The sequence below is a fragment of the Hesperophylax consimilis genome, chromosome 9 (genome assembly GCF_061612785.1).
Source record: "Hesperophylax consimilis isolate HC1 chromosome 9, BYU_Hcon_1.0, whole genome shotgun sequence".
Classification (NCBI taxonomy): Eukaryota; Metazoa; Arthropoda; class Insecta; order Trichoptera; family Limnephilidae; genus Hesperophylax; species Hesperophylax consimilis.
The window spans coordinates 18714781-18730866 of NC_142844.1; the positions used below are offsets into that span (position 1 = coordinate 18714781).

Below are 16086 nucleotides of genomic sequence, written 5' to 3' on the forward strand. Positions count from 1 at the left end.
TTGAATGAAATTAGAATTTGTTTCGTGATTTTCTTCAAATAGATTTTCTAATTAAAAGAGGTCCTGATCGAAGTGTATATAATTAAATGCAGAAATCACTTCACAAGGGAGAACTTCTTACAGAAACAGCAAAAAAAGAGGTCACCTTCAAATAGCACATGTTTATAATCCAAGAGATTTTAGGTCACCAACACCATAGCTAGATTTTAAAATATCAATTTAGCTATAACCAAATTAGATATTCAAAACTCTAACTCATGAAGATTGAAACCGGTCTGGTCTATCACAAAACAGTGGAACGCGGTTAAAACAAATATTTGATTAAATCATTCAGCAGTAATACTAAGGACGGGTTGTTTCAGAAAACCTGAACAATTATTCAAATAAAATAAATTTTCAAGTTGTGTGAAAGTCCTATTTAAGTTCTGTTATTATATAATTATAGGGTAGTTGCTTGAAAGAACTGAAATAATAACATAACTTGAAAAAAAATCACAGAATTTGAAGAATTGTTCAAATTTTCTTAAACAACCCGTCCTTATTAATTTATAAACTGTAGTCGTTCTCTCACTATGTATTTATATGTAGCTTGTGAATAATTTTAAACATTGTATATATATGTTTCTTAGTTTTAAAGGTTTTCCATTCAATCACAGCTAATCCGTAGAGCCAGACTCTGTAAACGCTACGACAAAGTACCCTCTACGGCGCGGCGCGGACCCTTGAAAGATGACCGCCGACCGGGGCGGGATAGGTGGGTTGGAGAGGGAAACTGAGGGGGTGGGGTCGCCTAGCAACGAGTCATCAGTCTTCCACCCTGTCGGCTCATGATGTAATGCAATCATGTCTGCAGCGCCCTCCCTAGCGTATAACGTGATACATCCCGAGGTATTCTGTCTCCGTACAACACATTATGAAGCTGGTCAGAGGTACGAGTATGTAAACCACAAAGAGTTTCAATTTCACTGCCGTATTTGCAATAAGAACATGTTTTAGAATCGCAAAAATGAGTACAATGGTTATCCAACTTTCAGTCTTTGAGTGAATTATCTGAATCATCTTTGGGTTCAGTGTTTCATTTGTGGATATTTTACCCTAGAGTAGTCATAGCTGTTTTTCAGAAAAAAATCGAACCTGAATGTTATTTCTTTCGGAAAAGCAAATAATATTTCTAACCCTTCAAACCAATTGCTGAGTAAGCACCGACTGAGTTTTACTTGTTCACAAGGGCTGAGTGATACAAATAATTATTTTCTTTAAACAATTAGGTACCTACACATCCTTGGTGATGTTTGCCTTCATGCGAAACGGGGTCGGCTATGTCGAGTGTGTACTATTAAAATAAGTGTTTAGAAATTAAAATTGATGTAAATGTATATTTGATTAAATTATTTAAGTTATTTACTAATAGTAAAAAATCTTGAAAAATCCAATGGAGACATGTTTTTATTACTGGTCATAGAATTCACATTAATTCTTTAGTCTAAAAGAAACTAATGGTTGATTTATTTTTTATAATAACGAATTAATGCCATACTTTGACAAGTTATTTAAAAAACCATAATATTTCATTGTGAAAATAAATAATATTCCCCATTAAATGAGCGTTAATATTACCCGGTTCGGTTTGGTTTCGTAATATGTCTTCACCCGCCGTCGGAGATAATGACGATATTATATGAAAAATTGCATCGTGTCAGAGTGACGTCACGCCCCTCGAAGGTTCCAGTTTCCACGCGGGGCGGCGCTGCCGTCGCTTCGGACAGGTTTCCTGCGGGAAAGCGGCATTTTGTTTGCTTTATTTCCCTCCATTTTATTTGTTTTTTTCGCTCCATAATATTGCCGCTATCTTGTCGACAGTCATCCATCATTTTTTAATATTTCCATGAGAAAGCAGACGGATGCCGCCCTAACGATGCGTTACTTCAAGGCGCGGTGAGTTAGCCTTCATTGCTTTAGGTACTCGCGTACCTACTATAACGATTAGGATAAAAATACACGTGTATGCAATATTTTATCTTAGTAACCATGTTATCTAATAGATAGTTTGATAACTGAAGACCAGAACACTTTATTTTTATCATAATGTTGAGACATGTTCGTTTAGCGCGGATGGGCGAATAAAGGAATTTCAGATGAAAATATGACTGGTAAGTAAACTAAATAAGAACTTGAAACACCCCGGGAAGATACCCACTCAGCACGATTGAGCAAATAAAATACTTGAACTTCAGTCGGGTCACGTCAAGAATTGAAGAAAAACTGATGTCACCAAATAGATAATCCATAAGACTTTTCGACTCCTAGATCACAGGCATGAAAATGTGCAAATGTGTTCACGAAAGACTTTCACTCCCCCCCGGATCTATATATTTTATTATATTTTCATTTCTGATGTTTCCTCCTATTGACACCGTGAATACCGCACAAGAATTTCAACTGCTTCCTAAAAACCGGAGCCAGTATAACTAAGGCATCTCCAAACATGTCTAAAGCCAATAGACATACACTTCACTTTGATTTTGGTTAAAGATTTTGTTTATAATAGCCTGCCTCTAAGTCTGAGACAGAGGTATGAAATCGTTGGACCACGACACAATAGAAGAAATTGTAATTTTTAATTTCATTAGAGCCAGGAAAGGGTCTAAAAGGATCGAGAAGATGCAGTAAGTGGCATGAATAGCTAAGAAGTGAATAGAAGAGACTAAAACAGACTAGGAGAGATGAAGTGATTTTGCACAAGAGCAGCGCTGTATAAATCGTCCAATTATTATTATTATTATGGTGATGCCAAGGTCTGTTATCTATGTGAGGATATGGTGTCAGCGCTTTATTAGCAGCAGACACATACCTAGACGGATGACGAACCTCGTGCTGGCACTGTTGGTGGACGCGGTGGACTCTCTCCCTGCAGCAGCTGGTCCAGTTTCTTCACCACCTAGGATTTTGCTGCAGAGTCTCCATCTTCTATATTCGTCGAACGTCACAGCGGTGCTGCCAAGGTGTGTTATCTATGTGAGGATATTGTGTCAGCGCTTTATTAGCAGCAGACACATACCTGGACGGATGACGAACCTCGTACTGGCACTGTTCGTGTACTCTTTCGCTGAAGCATTTGGTCCAGTTTCTTCACCACCTAGGATTCTTGCTGCAGAGTCTCCATCTTCTATCTTCATGTCACCTGTTCCTGTTCTTCATTTTACTTCACTTTATTTTTGTAATATTTATATTTTTTGTAATACCTACATCAACTGTAAAGCGCCGCTGAGGTGATATCTCACAAAAGCGGCGCTATACAAATTGTCCAATATTATTATTATTATAACCAACATTTCAATACTGGATGATGGACTTTTAGAAGGGCGATACTGAGTGAATCTATCTTTATATAACGTGAAAAAATGGTGTTCGAACACGTGTTCGTAAAAGTTTAATCAGGAAACCTGTTAAATCATTTTTCAAAGGCCTGCAATCCTGTTTTTAACTGGATTACCAATCATTTGAAGAGATTCTTAATAAACTAGCCATAGGCATATGCTCCGATAGCCAGGCAGCCCTAATGGCACTGGGAAGTAACCGATGCGAATCCAGACTGGTGATGGAATGCAGGACTGTTCTTACAGAACTCGCTAACATCAATAAAATAACCCTAATCTGGGTACCATGACATAAAGGTATTGAGGGCAACGAGCGGGCTGACGAACTAGCAAGGAAAGGGGCGAAAGCACCACTTGTAGAATCCGAGCCGGCCGTAGGAGTAGCAGCTTGCCACACAAAATAACATATTGATGGGTGGGTCAAATCCCAGCACCGCAAATAATAGGAGAGGGCACCTGGAATGAGACAATCCAAAGTACTCATAAAAGGACCAGACCCTAGAAGAACCAAGAAACTACTCGATATGGACAGAAACTCGGTGAGGGAACTGGTAGGACTACTAACGGTACACTGCCATCTCAGGAGATATTGGGAGTAGAAAACACCAATAGATGCAGGAATTGTGAAGAGGATGAAGAGACTCCAATTCACCTATGGTGCCAATGTCCTGCCCTCGTGGGAACTAGGCTCAGATACCTGGAGAGACAGTAGAACCAGAAGACATAGCCACATACCCAATGACAACCCTGGTGAACTTTATTAAAGGAACCGGGTTGTTGTTAAAGGATTGAGGTAAAATGTAAAATAGCACAATGGGCCTATGGCCTAAGTGCTCACCGTTTTTTTTTTTAAATAATAATAAACTAGCAACACTCATTTCTCACCTTATATAATTTATTATATAAATGTCATTTAACATATGTTGATTCAATTACTTGCACACACCGGGATTCGAACTTGCGGCCTCCGGATTCGTAGAGAAGGGTCTTAACCACTCCACTATTGAGGAAGACGTGGAACTAACTTATCAAATTGTAACAAATTTTAGGGAGATCTTTTATGTTTCATAAACGGAGTAGGTAATTTTGGAAGGATTATAAGGAAATAAAAAGCATTGTATTTGATTATGTTTGGTTTTATTCTGACTAGACGATTCGATGGAGTTACAAACGATATGCAAAGAATGAGGTTTTTTTTATTTAATTATAGGTATGTGGTCTTAATTAACAATAAGTTCATATTTTATTATCATTAATAAATCCTAGCAAATACATATAACCTATTATTGAAAATTCGTAACATTATATGTACAAAAGTGATATTACATATTTATGATTACAAATTATTTGGTGCACAATTGTATCAAATTAATCTAAAGAAAATAACGATTCTTCATTTTAACATTAAAGTAATAAATAGAAAAAAATGTTAAGAGTATTCTACTCAGACGAAATCTTTACTGTATGAATATAATCTATGAAAATAAAAACAAAAAAAACATCGCTAACCTTTATTAATCTCAGTTCTCTTTAGATGTTCTGCTCGCCTGGTAGATTTACAAAACAAAATGTATTGTTTTATGAACATTATCGACACAACCTTACGTGATGAGTAGCGCCCAAAAATTGATAATATTTTATTATATTAGCCATACGTTAGAAAATCTGCGTATTGAAAAGTAAGCTCAGGCGTCATAAAATTTACACAGAATATTTTTGGAATAGAATTTTTTTACCAAATTGAAAATCACTTTTGACTAACTTTGTTTGCGAACATAATATCGAGAAGCCACATTGTGTGTTCTATTTTTAATTAATTTTTCAAGAAGAAAGATTTCGTTAAAAAGTATATTAAGACTCGGGCACAGCCGGGTAGTAATTACTATTTGAAAAAAAAAAGACTTGCAAAATCTTGTACTTTAGCTCAATAAAGTAACAGATTTGGGACGAAATAATTATTTGTTTTACCCGTTAACCATTTTAAAAAATCTCGACAAAATAAATGTAAATATAATATATTGTAATAAATATAAAATTATTTAATCAAAGGCAAAAAATAAATATGTACTGTAAATAAATATTATTTACACGATATTATTTTTCTTTGGAAATCAAGGTTTAAGTCAGCGATGTAATTACCTATACACTGATTTATTGGTAACAACACCCATCCTTTTGGGGAAATTCTTAATTTTAGAATATTTAACATTTTTCATTATCTTATTAAACTTAAGAATACATTTTTTTACAAATAATCACCATTCTAAGATAAAATTATCACTAGTTTGTAACTCTTACTAAATGTTACATTGGGTTTAACAACTTAACTTTATAAAAAAACTAATAATTTCAGTAATGCATATTTATAGTAAAATAATATGTACACGATTCAGACTAACTGAATGAATCCGGTCGAGTTCTACTTAGGAAAAAATAATCAATTATTACTATACGCGATAAGTTCGTAGTTAAAATTGCACTGTTATTTATATCGGCTAAATTATTTCAGTAATAGACAGTTTGCTGATTGCAGATTCAGGAAGTTATAAAAAATCTCAAATGATTGTTAGAGATCGCTATTACTGTTACTTACAAATTAATATTTTGTTGTTTTTGTTTGGGAACTAATTATGTGTGCGAAAGGAAAAAGGAGATGAGTTTGTTTGAACTGCAATGAATAATAAACAACCTTTTCTCCTTGCAAAAAATGAATACTAACATAATAGGTATGTCGTTTGCTTCTATGAAATTTAATTTATGTAAAATCCGTACCTATCGGTATCTACAGATCGTAACTCATTAAATTTTTCTTGCAAGACATGTAAGTAAGGGGCGACTTTGCGTATTTAAATAAAGAACTTGATTCTTCGACTCATTCCTTTTTTCCTTTCGAACACTGAATTAGAAAAGGATTGTCATTTATTTCCTAATTGAATATTCGTACATAAACAACAAGCAAAACGAAAGATAGAATAGAATAAATTTGTGATTTTGATACAATTGTTGAAGATTTTGTGATCTTTGTTAAAATATTGATTGAAAATGAATTATTATCAAATAGTTTAAATTTTCATTCCATTGCTAAATGTGGGATATACCGATCTTAGTAAAAAAATAAATACTGCGCTGAGGTTTCGTTCAAGGATCGTGCGTCGAATGCCTCTCCATGGAGGACAGGGGGCTCCTGTCCCTGCGCCCCTCAGGGGCGGAGTCCTCTTCTCAGACAGTCCTGTCCGCCCCCACGCCCACTCCCGCATACTGGCAGGCCGAGAGACCCGCGGACCCCGCCCGAGACACTACGGGGCTGGTCGAGGAATACACGAACCCTGACGAATGCTGCTTCGCCTTCAAGCGGAGGCTGGCTATGCTGGAAGACATAGCTGCGCAAGGCTCTGTGGGACCGCGGTGGTGGTACATGGAATAAGGGTTGGGAGGGGTTGTGTACGGGCAAGGCGGGGCGCTGGTCCCAGACCCACCTCCCATCCCTCCTGGCAACATTGTACCTGAGCCCATACTACTGACAGAAGACGCCGCGTTGAAACAGTTCACCGATCCTTGGTGATGGTTACTGGGAACCACTGAGCCTAGTGGGTTCACAGGCCAGGGGAAGGACTTGGTGCCTAGCGGGCTGGGGACCTTGGTTGCCCAGTTGTTGTAGGGGTAGGATGAGTACAGCGAGTCCGTGTCAGGGAAGGTCTGCATGAGGCCGTTGAACTGGGAACCGAAACCGTTCTTGAAGTCTGCCGCTGCGGCCGCGGCGGCGTTCATAGCGTTGCGCTCGCGCTTTCTCCATTTCGCGCGCCGGTTCTTAAACCATACCTGCAACAAATAAAAGTCTCTTATTAGGTATCATTAATTTCAAGTAAAAAACCTTTTAGGGAATAAAATCGCATTCTTAATGGTTTGTACATAGTGAGCAGATGGACGGAGAAAAGAGTATCAGGAGAATATATGGAAGAAAGGAAGAGCAGTACAAATACCCATTTGCACCAACTTTTTAGTCGAATGATACACTCCGCAAAACTCGATGAAATATCACCATTTACTTGCATTTTATTAGCTATGCTTAGTGAATAATTCCATAAGCAATGTTATCAATCTTCTTCAATTCTTCCACACACTTTCTTTCACTTCACAGCATTTCCTGTGTCATGATTCCGAGTAGAAGTATGCATGCATAATATTTTTTAAAAACCTGTATTCGCGATCACGATTGGTAGTCACCCAACTAATTCGTAAAGAAAAACATGCACAAACCAAAAATGCATTCAAAATTAATGACTCGTACAAAATACTAGAAAACGAACCCTGTAAAATTAAACTCTGAATGCGCACCACCGACTCAGAATGGTGATTGAATCCTTACTGCAAACCGTTTAGAATATTCCCCAGCTAGAACTGTCATTTTCCCATCGCATTATTGCACCGTTTCATCTGACGCTCCAACCCCACCCAGACCACCCCGACCCACCCTCCTCGGCAGCCAACGACCCGTCTAATTGTGGCGTTGGAATGAAGATAAACGACCCCTGTGATTGGTCCCGACGTTCTCATATACTTTGACTTCCCCACCGAAATGGCGCTACACCGGTAGGTTGCCGGGACACCCCCGCTGCGACGCGCCCCCCGGCACCGACCTCTTCGCTTTCCTGAATTCCTGATACGTCTTTGTTTGCGACTTTATTGTTGAGGGTCCGTTTCCCATGAAACTTTAGGGAATCTACTTCTTCAAAGTTTATGATTGTGCGATGGCTTTCCTGCGGATCTTTGTCGGCGGATTTTGTTGGCTGGTTGCTCAAGTTACTGGAACGAATCTAACATAATTAGTGACTTACGCGAGTCATTATCCGCTAATGTTCTTTTTTTACAGTAGCATATTACATACAATATTAGTAATATTAGGTGGGTACCAGGTGCGGTTCCATCGTACATACTTTGGATGCTGCGCTTCCCTTGTTTTCTTGGCTTAAAATAAATATATATATGATAAGAATTATGTATTTATCCGAAGTAAATAAAAGCTTTAGACTTATTTTTTATAGCCATAAACAGCACTAAGTAATGCAATTTAATGACACCATCCCAACCTCAGAGACAACACACGCAACAACAACACGACACTACGCACGAAGCGGGTCGAAATACATTCCAAAATTCTTTAATATCGCGTAAACACACAGACAGCAGCAACAGTGTGGATTAGATTTTCTGTTTAATCCTGTATTCACAAAGCTAGAAAGAGTTTGATATTCACGTATTCGACAGGAGCATCCAAAGCACAAAAAACGACTTTCAAAGTGATCATCCCACATTAGACGGCAGAAAAAATTAGGTAGGTATTTTTGGAAATTTTTGGTTCCCATAGAAGATATTGATAGTCTTTTTGGGCTTCATAAAATATCTTCATTTTATTTCTTTTACATAAATTATTGAAGTGAAACTTCTTTAGGCGCGTAATGGATTTTCGATGGACGGAGTAAAACCGAGTCAGGATCGACACGAAAATGCGGGTACCCCCACCACCGCTCACCGTTCACTGTCCCTCTCTCACCATATGCGCTTGTTGAGGTGGGGGAGCCGCTCACGAACGTTCTCTCTCTTCTCTTCTTTCCTCTCTCTCAGACACCAGCGAACTGCGCCACGCCAAGCATCAGCTGCTTGGTTAGTATACTGCGTCGTGAGTGTAATACGAGTGAAATACGTAATTGATTGTGGTTCATACGGTTTAACAAAAGAAGTTTCACTTCTGTCTTGCGTAGGCTTGACACACCCACTTTTTTCTGTCCTTGGTAGCAGCATCCTCATATCCTCTCGAAAAAAAAGCATGAACAGAATCAGCATGACCACATTGCCGTGAACCGCCCTCTTTTGCACAGAATCAGGGCTCCAGCCCAGAGGTGGCTCCCAAAGTCAATTGTTGTGCGTACTTGAGATTTGTATACGGTTAGCAGCTGGTTAATATTGTTGAATCTACTAGCCCTATACAAGACGCCCAGTTTATTGGAAGCCAGATTTACCCTCTAGAGCCCTGATACTTCTGTAGTCGGTCTGTAATACTTACTCTTACAATTTCAAAAAAGTCTTTATTGGGGAGGGTGCTTCTATCAAATTTTACCAGACAGTCATTGATCTCACTCTTTGCCGAAATCAGACATACATTACAAAATAATTCTATATTTGAAATGTTTAAATTTTGAAAAACTACAACAAAATAAATAATATTTGAAAAAAAATTGAAGATGGAAGGTCATGTGATCCTGGGGAAAATATTTTATAAACTACTTTCAGCTTCTCAAATTCTCCATTTATAATTTTTCACGGATATATGGAAATTGTAATATGCATTCTAAATAATATTCACAAAAATTTAATATGTATTCACATCGTATGGAAATCAAAACATCATAAGTCAAATTTGAATTAAAACCACATAATAGTTACACAATAAATCCCTGAAACAACTTTTCCCGGAAACCGAAACATTGATATGTACGAGTACCCTGGCCGCCATCAATATTAAGTGTTATTACATCTGCGGTGAGATTCGATCTCTCGCGGAATACATGAATACCGTTAGAGCGCCATATTTACACGAAATTACCATTATTATCCAATAAACGTTTGGTCACGTGATGCACTCTAAGCCCACTGCACAGTGCACAGTGCACAGTGGGATGAATGGATTATGCGCCGGCCAAAATATCACGCGAAAGCTTTGCGGGAAGTTTATAATGAACAACTTCGTTAATAATATTAATAAATTACAATGTGCGAATGCGTTTTGACGGTTGCAAGATGATTTATAATTGTTTTGGTATTCGCATCCAGAGCAAATCTTCTGAGCTTTGTGGTAGATCCATGGTTTTAAGTTTGAGCCTGTACCTAAATCAAAATTATTAAAATGGCATACCGAAATAATAAGTGTGTCAAACGTTGAAATGCGACATAGGGCTAGCTGTCCAGTTCAAGTTCTTACAGTAGTATGTCATATTTTCCCATAGCATAAACATACATGTAAGGCGATGCACTACGTCGTGTAATATTAAATTGAGCCGCTATCAATAATAACCCTTACGTAGATGGCGATAAGGTTTAAATTACCGCTTAACACCATCCGCCTGTTTTGATTTATGCAAGAAAAAAACATGGCCAAAAAGTGCCTTTTATTTTATTTTGTGTATGTTCAGGCATAAATATTTAATTTTTTTCGATAATTTTATAAATAACTTAATTTGCCACATTATACAATAAAAACATAACCGAAAATGGGTTCGTAAGTAGGAGATTATGAACTTTAAAGCAGTTTTCATAGTCCTATACATTATTTTTTTCTGGGCTTATAAAAAGACTTATATAAAAAAATACTCGATTATTTCAAAGGCCAAGATGTATTCTACTCGCAGTATTTAATTAAAGCACCTGAAACATTTCTAGGCGACAAAATTTTCAAACCAAAAAACACATGATTTTGCGTTACTACGTATGGCATCGCCTTAAAGCTAGTAGTTGTAGAGTCTTATTCAATAAATCAAAACCAAAATTTCCTGTGAAATCATTAGATATCTAAGTAGATACTTAAATACCTATCAAATTAATTAAATTTTCTTCAGGTAGGTGCCTTAGTAAAACAAAGTGAATAAGACATTCCAAATAAGTACAACGATTTCTTGAAACAGAAAAACAAAAACAAATTAAATCAATTTCAAGAAATTCATAACGGCAGAATTGCAACAATGAAAAGCTATATTTAAATACATATTTTTAAATCAGGCCTGATCGCCGCCGCAGGTACTATATCAATTTATCAAATAAGTCAAAAAGATTATTTTCTAAATGATAATCTAATGTTTACAAGACAAGTTTTCTTATGCAAATCACAAAGGATTACAAATTATTATCCTTTGTTGTTTTTATCCTTTTTTCTATACATAAGAAACCTTGTCTTATAAACATTAGTTTATCATTTAAAAAAATAATAATATTTGACAAGTCAAAATATTTCACCAACAAATAAAGATATAATATGTCTCGACGCCATCTAGTGGAAAAATTAGCACTAACAAAGCCTTTCCTACAAAAATAAAGTTGGTTGTATACAGGTGAAAAAAAGCAGTAATTGTTGATTGAATTACTAGTACATATTGAATTATTTGGAAATAAGACGACCTAGCTCAGTAGTCCAGAGCACCTGACCAAACATCAGAAGATATTTTATGGATATTTCAGGCGACTAATTATTGCTTAAAATAAGTCAAAAAGAGATAATTAGTGGAAAATTATGATTTCAACCACTCGGACCAGATATAATCTAATAAAAGATCATTACAACAGTTCACCCACGAGTAGTATCAATATGAAATATCTAAAAGTTCCAACTCCCCTAGACAAAATGTCCCCTTCTTTGATGACCCTAGTAACTTAGGGTAGGATTAAATCACCGTCAAATTATCTCAATTTAGCTAAACATTACCCCGGATGACTGATGAATAAATAAATTATTAGATTTAATGCCCTTTTATTTTAGTAGCTCTAATATATTTGATTATCATAATTTTAGTTTCTATACTGAGATCAGCAGTCTTTCTTTATTTATTTGTTTATTTATTTATTTATTAGATACAAATAATTACACACATATTAAGGAAGCTTTGGCTGTCCAACTAGGAGATTTTCCCGTTTTAGGACAGCCAAATTGCCTGGTTTAGTTAACATTTGTACACGCTGCTGTTATGAATTATATTTCCATACTTAACATTAATAGTTACGCTAGTAATATAGTCTATATACATATATATTTATCAAAGTAATCAAAATAAAAACTTTTTCAGACATATTTGTACACCCGAATATTAGTTTTTTTTTATGAAAACACCTAATAAATTTTATCAAGGTACATGTAATAATATGCAATTAAGGAACACTGTATACAGGGTACATGATAACATATTGGATTAATTCAATTTATAATTACAATATAAGAAAAATATTAGGTGGGTTTCTTAATTTGATCGCTGTTACTGTGCTGTGTATTCTTATTTAACGAGTAAACTAAAATTGAGTGCGGTGGGTAAATTTTAATATATTTGTAAAAGGTATCTAATTAAATAGTGCATCAAAATATAAATTTTTGGAAAAAACTCGAATTGTTTTTTACCCGATTTAGGATACGTAGTTAGCAGTTAGGTTTTTTATGCAGCTTGAAATTTGCTCGCCATTGTAAAAACGACTAGTAATTCGTAAGCATTTTTTTTCGAGGGCTGAATGCTGATATTACAATGCGAGTTACTTTTCTACTGTGAAATTCATTGTTGAAAGTGAGACGTTCACGCCGCTTCGTCTCTCCGAGCAATTTGGCTTGTTCCCCTTTCCATGATTGGCTCATCTATTTATTTAAAAGTCAATGAATATCAGTATTCTGCTAAACATCTATAAGCTTTACGTAATGGCCAACTACCTTAACAATTTTGAAGAAAACAATAATGTTAGTCAACAGTAGGAACAATAGTCTATGTAACAAACATTTTGGGACACTAAAAAAAAAACAAATAATGAAATAGGATATAAAACCGTGAGATTTAAGCCGGTCGTAAATGCATCTAAACCAATAATGTCACGCTCGTAAAAGTCCTGTTATCCTGTTTATTTGTGGGTACAAGGAACATGTAATTTTTTCGAATTTCACGGTACATTTTTGAATTTGGAATCCGTGCAGTGCCACGTCCGGCACGCGTCCGTTTCCTGAATTCTGTACAAGCGTGTGATTGGATTACATCGCGGTGCTGCGTTCACACGTCACAACCGGCCAAATTGGTCATTCGTCTCCAATCAGATGAGTACTGTTTACTATGCTTCGTGTGAACACATCTAAAGGTGGTTCGTGGCACCCTTCAGTGCCAAAAATATCAGCATTTTTTTATACATACTATATTATATTTACGTAGGGTATATTGTTTTTACAATACTTCAAATAAATAATATCAAAGTAATTGGTATATTTATTATACTTTGTTTTTGCAGATGTTTTCACTTGTGGGTGAAAAGCTCAGGATACATAATGCATAAGTATTATGTCAAATTGTAAACAATAGATATATTTACCCGTATAGGAGAGATGAAATATTAAAGGATTTCCTCAAATAGATTTTAATTAAGCACCATTTGTACGGGTAATTGGTACCTACATACATAAAGATTATTTTAGTAGACTTGTTTTTTTTTTACATTATTTTTAAAAATTTTCAATTATTTTTTTTTACAAGAAGCACTTAAGGAAATTATTTCCCTCGGGGCCTGTGTCATATTTGGGATGCTGCATGGAGGGTATTTTTAAGGAGAGGAAGTTCTGGGAAGGAAATAGGTACGAGGAGTGGGAAGGAATCTAGGGAGAGTGATCAGTGTATCCAGGAGAGACGTATAAATATACCCTCCCGCAGCGGCGCAAGGCGATGGATGGGTCGAGAGAAAAGTTGGAGAGGTCAAAGAGTCTCCCCAAACCATCCTTATATAAAATATAACTATAACACCAAGTACCTACTTACTTATTAGATAAAATAAATAGGCTTATTGTCATTAAATTATCTTAATATCCATTTGCATTATTTAAGCTTCATAAAAATAACAATTATCGACGGTTGTTATTATTATCCAATGGGTGAACTTAATATTAAAAGTGTCAAACAATATTACTAATACGGATCATTCAAGATAGAGTATTTAATAGTAACACTTAAGCTAGTAATCTATAGCTTAAGTAATATTTAATAGGACACCTTCAGTTGATTAGATCATGTCATTAATAACTGAGCCCTGAAATCATTAAATTTGCGAAGCTTTTTCGGTGTATTATTTTAAAGTTCAAGCATTTCTTTAATATTTTTACTGTCCATAAAGAATATAGCCATTTAATTATATTAGTTATTTTATTTAGCTACTCAAATATAATAGCCTTAATATTTAGCAATTCTATAATAGCACAATTATTTAGTATTTCAAATAAAATAGCACTATTATTTAGCTTTTCAAGTCTTATAGCTCCATTATTTATTTATGGAAGAATAATCTGCCATTTAAAAATAGGACATGCTGTTTTTTTAACTGATCAATTTTTCAATTTCAATTTTTAATTTTTAATAAGAAAAATAGTCCATAAAACGTAATTTATAGTTTTAAGCAAACTTTAGTTAGCAGTATAATTACTTCCATGATCTATGCAATTATTATTTTAATATTAAATATGACACGATTTCAAATTATTTGTAACGCATTTTTTTAATTCATATGGCGGGCAATGGCGGATAATAAAATAAGTTATGTGTACCTAACTAGAGAGGTAAATACCCTCAGTTGCGCCCCGGTGAAAGGTAACCACTCAAATGGCTTTAGTTGTATTTAGTCACCAGTTACGTATAGCCAGGTAGGTACTTACAAACCTTTCTTCGCCTTCCCTTCCCTACTACCTTCAACCTCACAACATATACCGATTGGGGATGATACACGGACAAAAATTAGTATTGCTAATTTATTAAGAATCTCTTTATATTATTGGTGATCCGGTTAAAATGGGATTGCAGGCCTTTAACGACTGAATTAACTCGTACCAGATAAACTTTTAGGAAATTTCGTGATAATATATTCGAAAAAAATGGTTTTAGTTTTTTAATATTCTAATAAAGCTTTTTAAATGAAAATCGTACTCGTCAAAAACATATAATTCCAACACAAAAATGTAACACCACTTTTCCTCAACATCATTACATATATCTAGGGAAAAAATCAACAGCTTACCCGAAAATATAAAAACAATAGAAAACGATAAACACCTACTAAAACCAATTAAAGAGAAGTTCAATGTAAAAATACCGAAATGATGAAACTATCTTTATAATTAATTATATATTTTAATATTCATAATAACAAACACTAAGGACGGGTTGTTTCGGAGAACTTGAACAATTCTTCAAATTTCAAAGTTAATTTTCAAGTTCTGTGAAAGATATTTTTAAGTTCTGTTTTTATTTCAGTTCTGTCAAGCAACTAGCCTATAATGATATAATAACAGAATTTGAATAGGACTTTCACAGAACCCATAAATGAACGTTGAAATTTGATGAATTGTTAAAATTCTCCGAAACAACCCGTACTAAATATTCTTAATCTTGATGCTCACCACTCTTATAGACACAAGCGCCAGCTTCTATAGAAGAGGAATATTAAAAATCAAAGCAGTGAAAATTAATTGTATGAATTATTTTAGCTAACATTATTGATTACACTCTGTAATACTATTATACTGTAAATTTATTAATTATTTAATAAATAAAAAATATGTTAAAAAAAAAATTAAAATCTTGGAAACATTATTGATTGATATAAAACGGGACGTCCCTGCGCGCACCCCTAAACCAGCAACTTTTATTCACGCTACCTACTAAGTTCAGAAATAACATTAGGGCAATACAGTAACACGCGTCCGGTGCGCCAAATGACAACTTTATTGCCTTATTATACTACGCCTGCGTAAATGTTATACCCTCATTAAATCCATATAAGATTAAGCCCAGTAGGTTGTTTCACACAAATATAAACCGTGTAATGCCCGTACTTAAGGATTATATTGATGCGGCGCCGCTATCAAACATAAATAACATCGTGGGGAGAATCTTGTTTGATTTAGTTTTGATTCGCGTATCGTTGAGATTGGACACGAATT

General features: G+C 35.3%; 1 protein-coding gene across 1 annotated transcript in view; it reads right to left on the reverse strand.

The window, feature by feature from the left end:
• Positions 1-4647: 4647 nt before the first annotated feature.
• The window catches only part of Ptx1 (pituitary homeobox homolog Ptx1), a 43154-nt gene continuing 31715 nt past the window's right edge, over positions 4648-16086 (reverse strand). Inside the window, exon 3 of the mRNA XM_089635153.1 lies at positions 4648-7196. Within this exon, the coding sequence (XP_089491279.1) occupies positions 6597-7196 (600 nt within the window). The 3' untranslated portion in view covers positions 4648-6596. The remainder of the gene's footprint in view (positions 7197-16086) is intronic.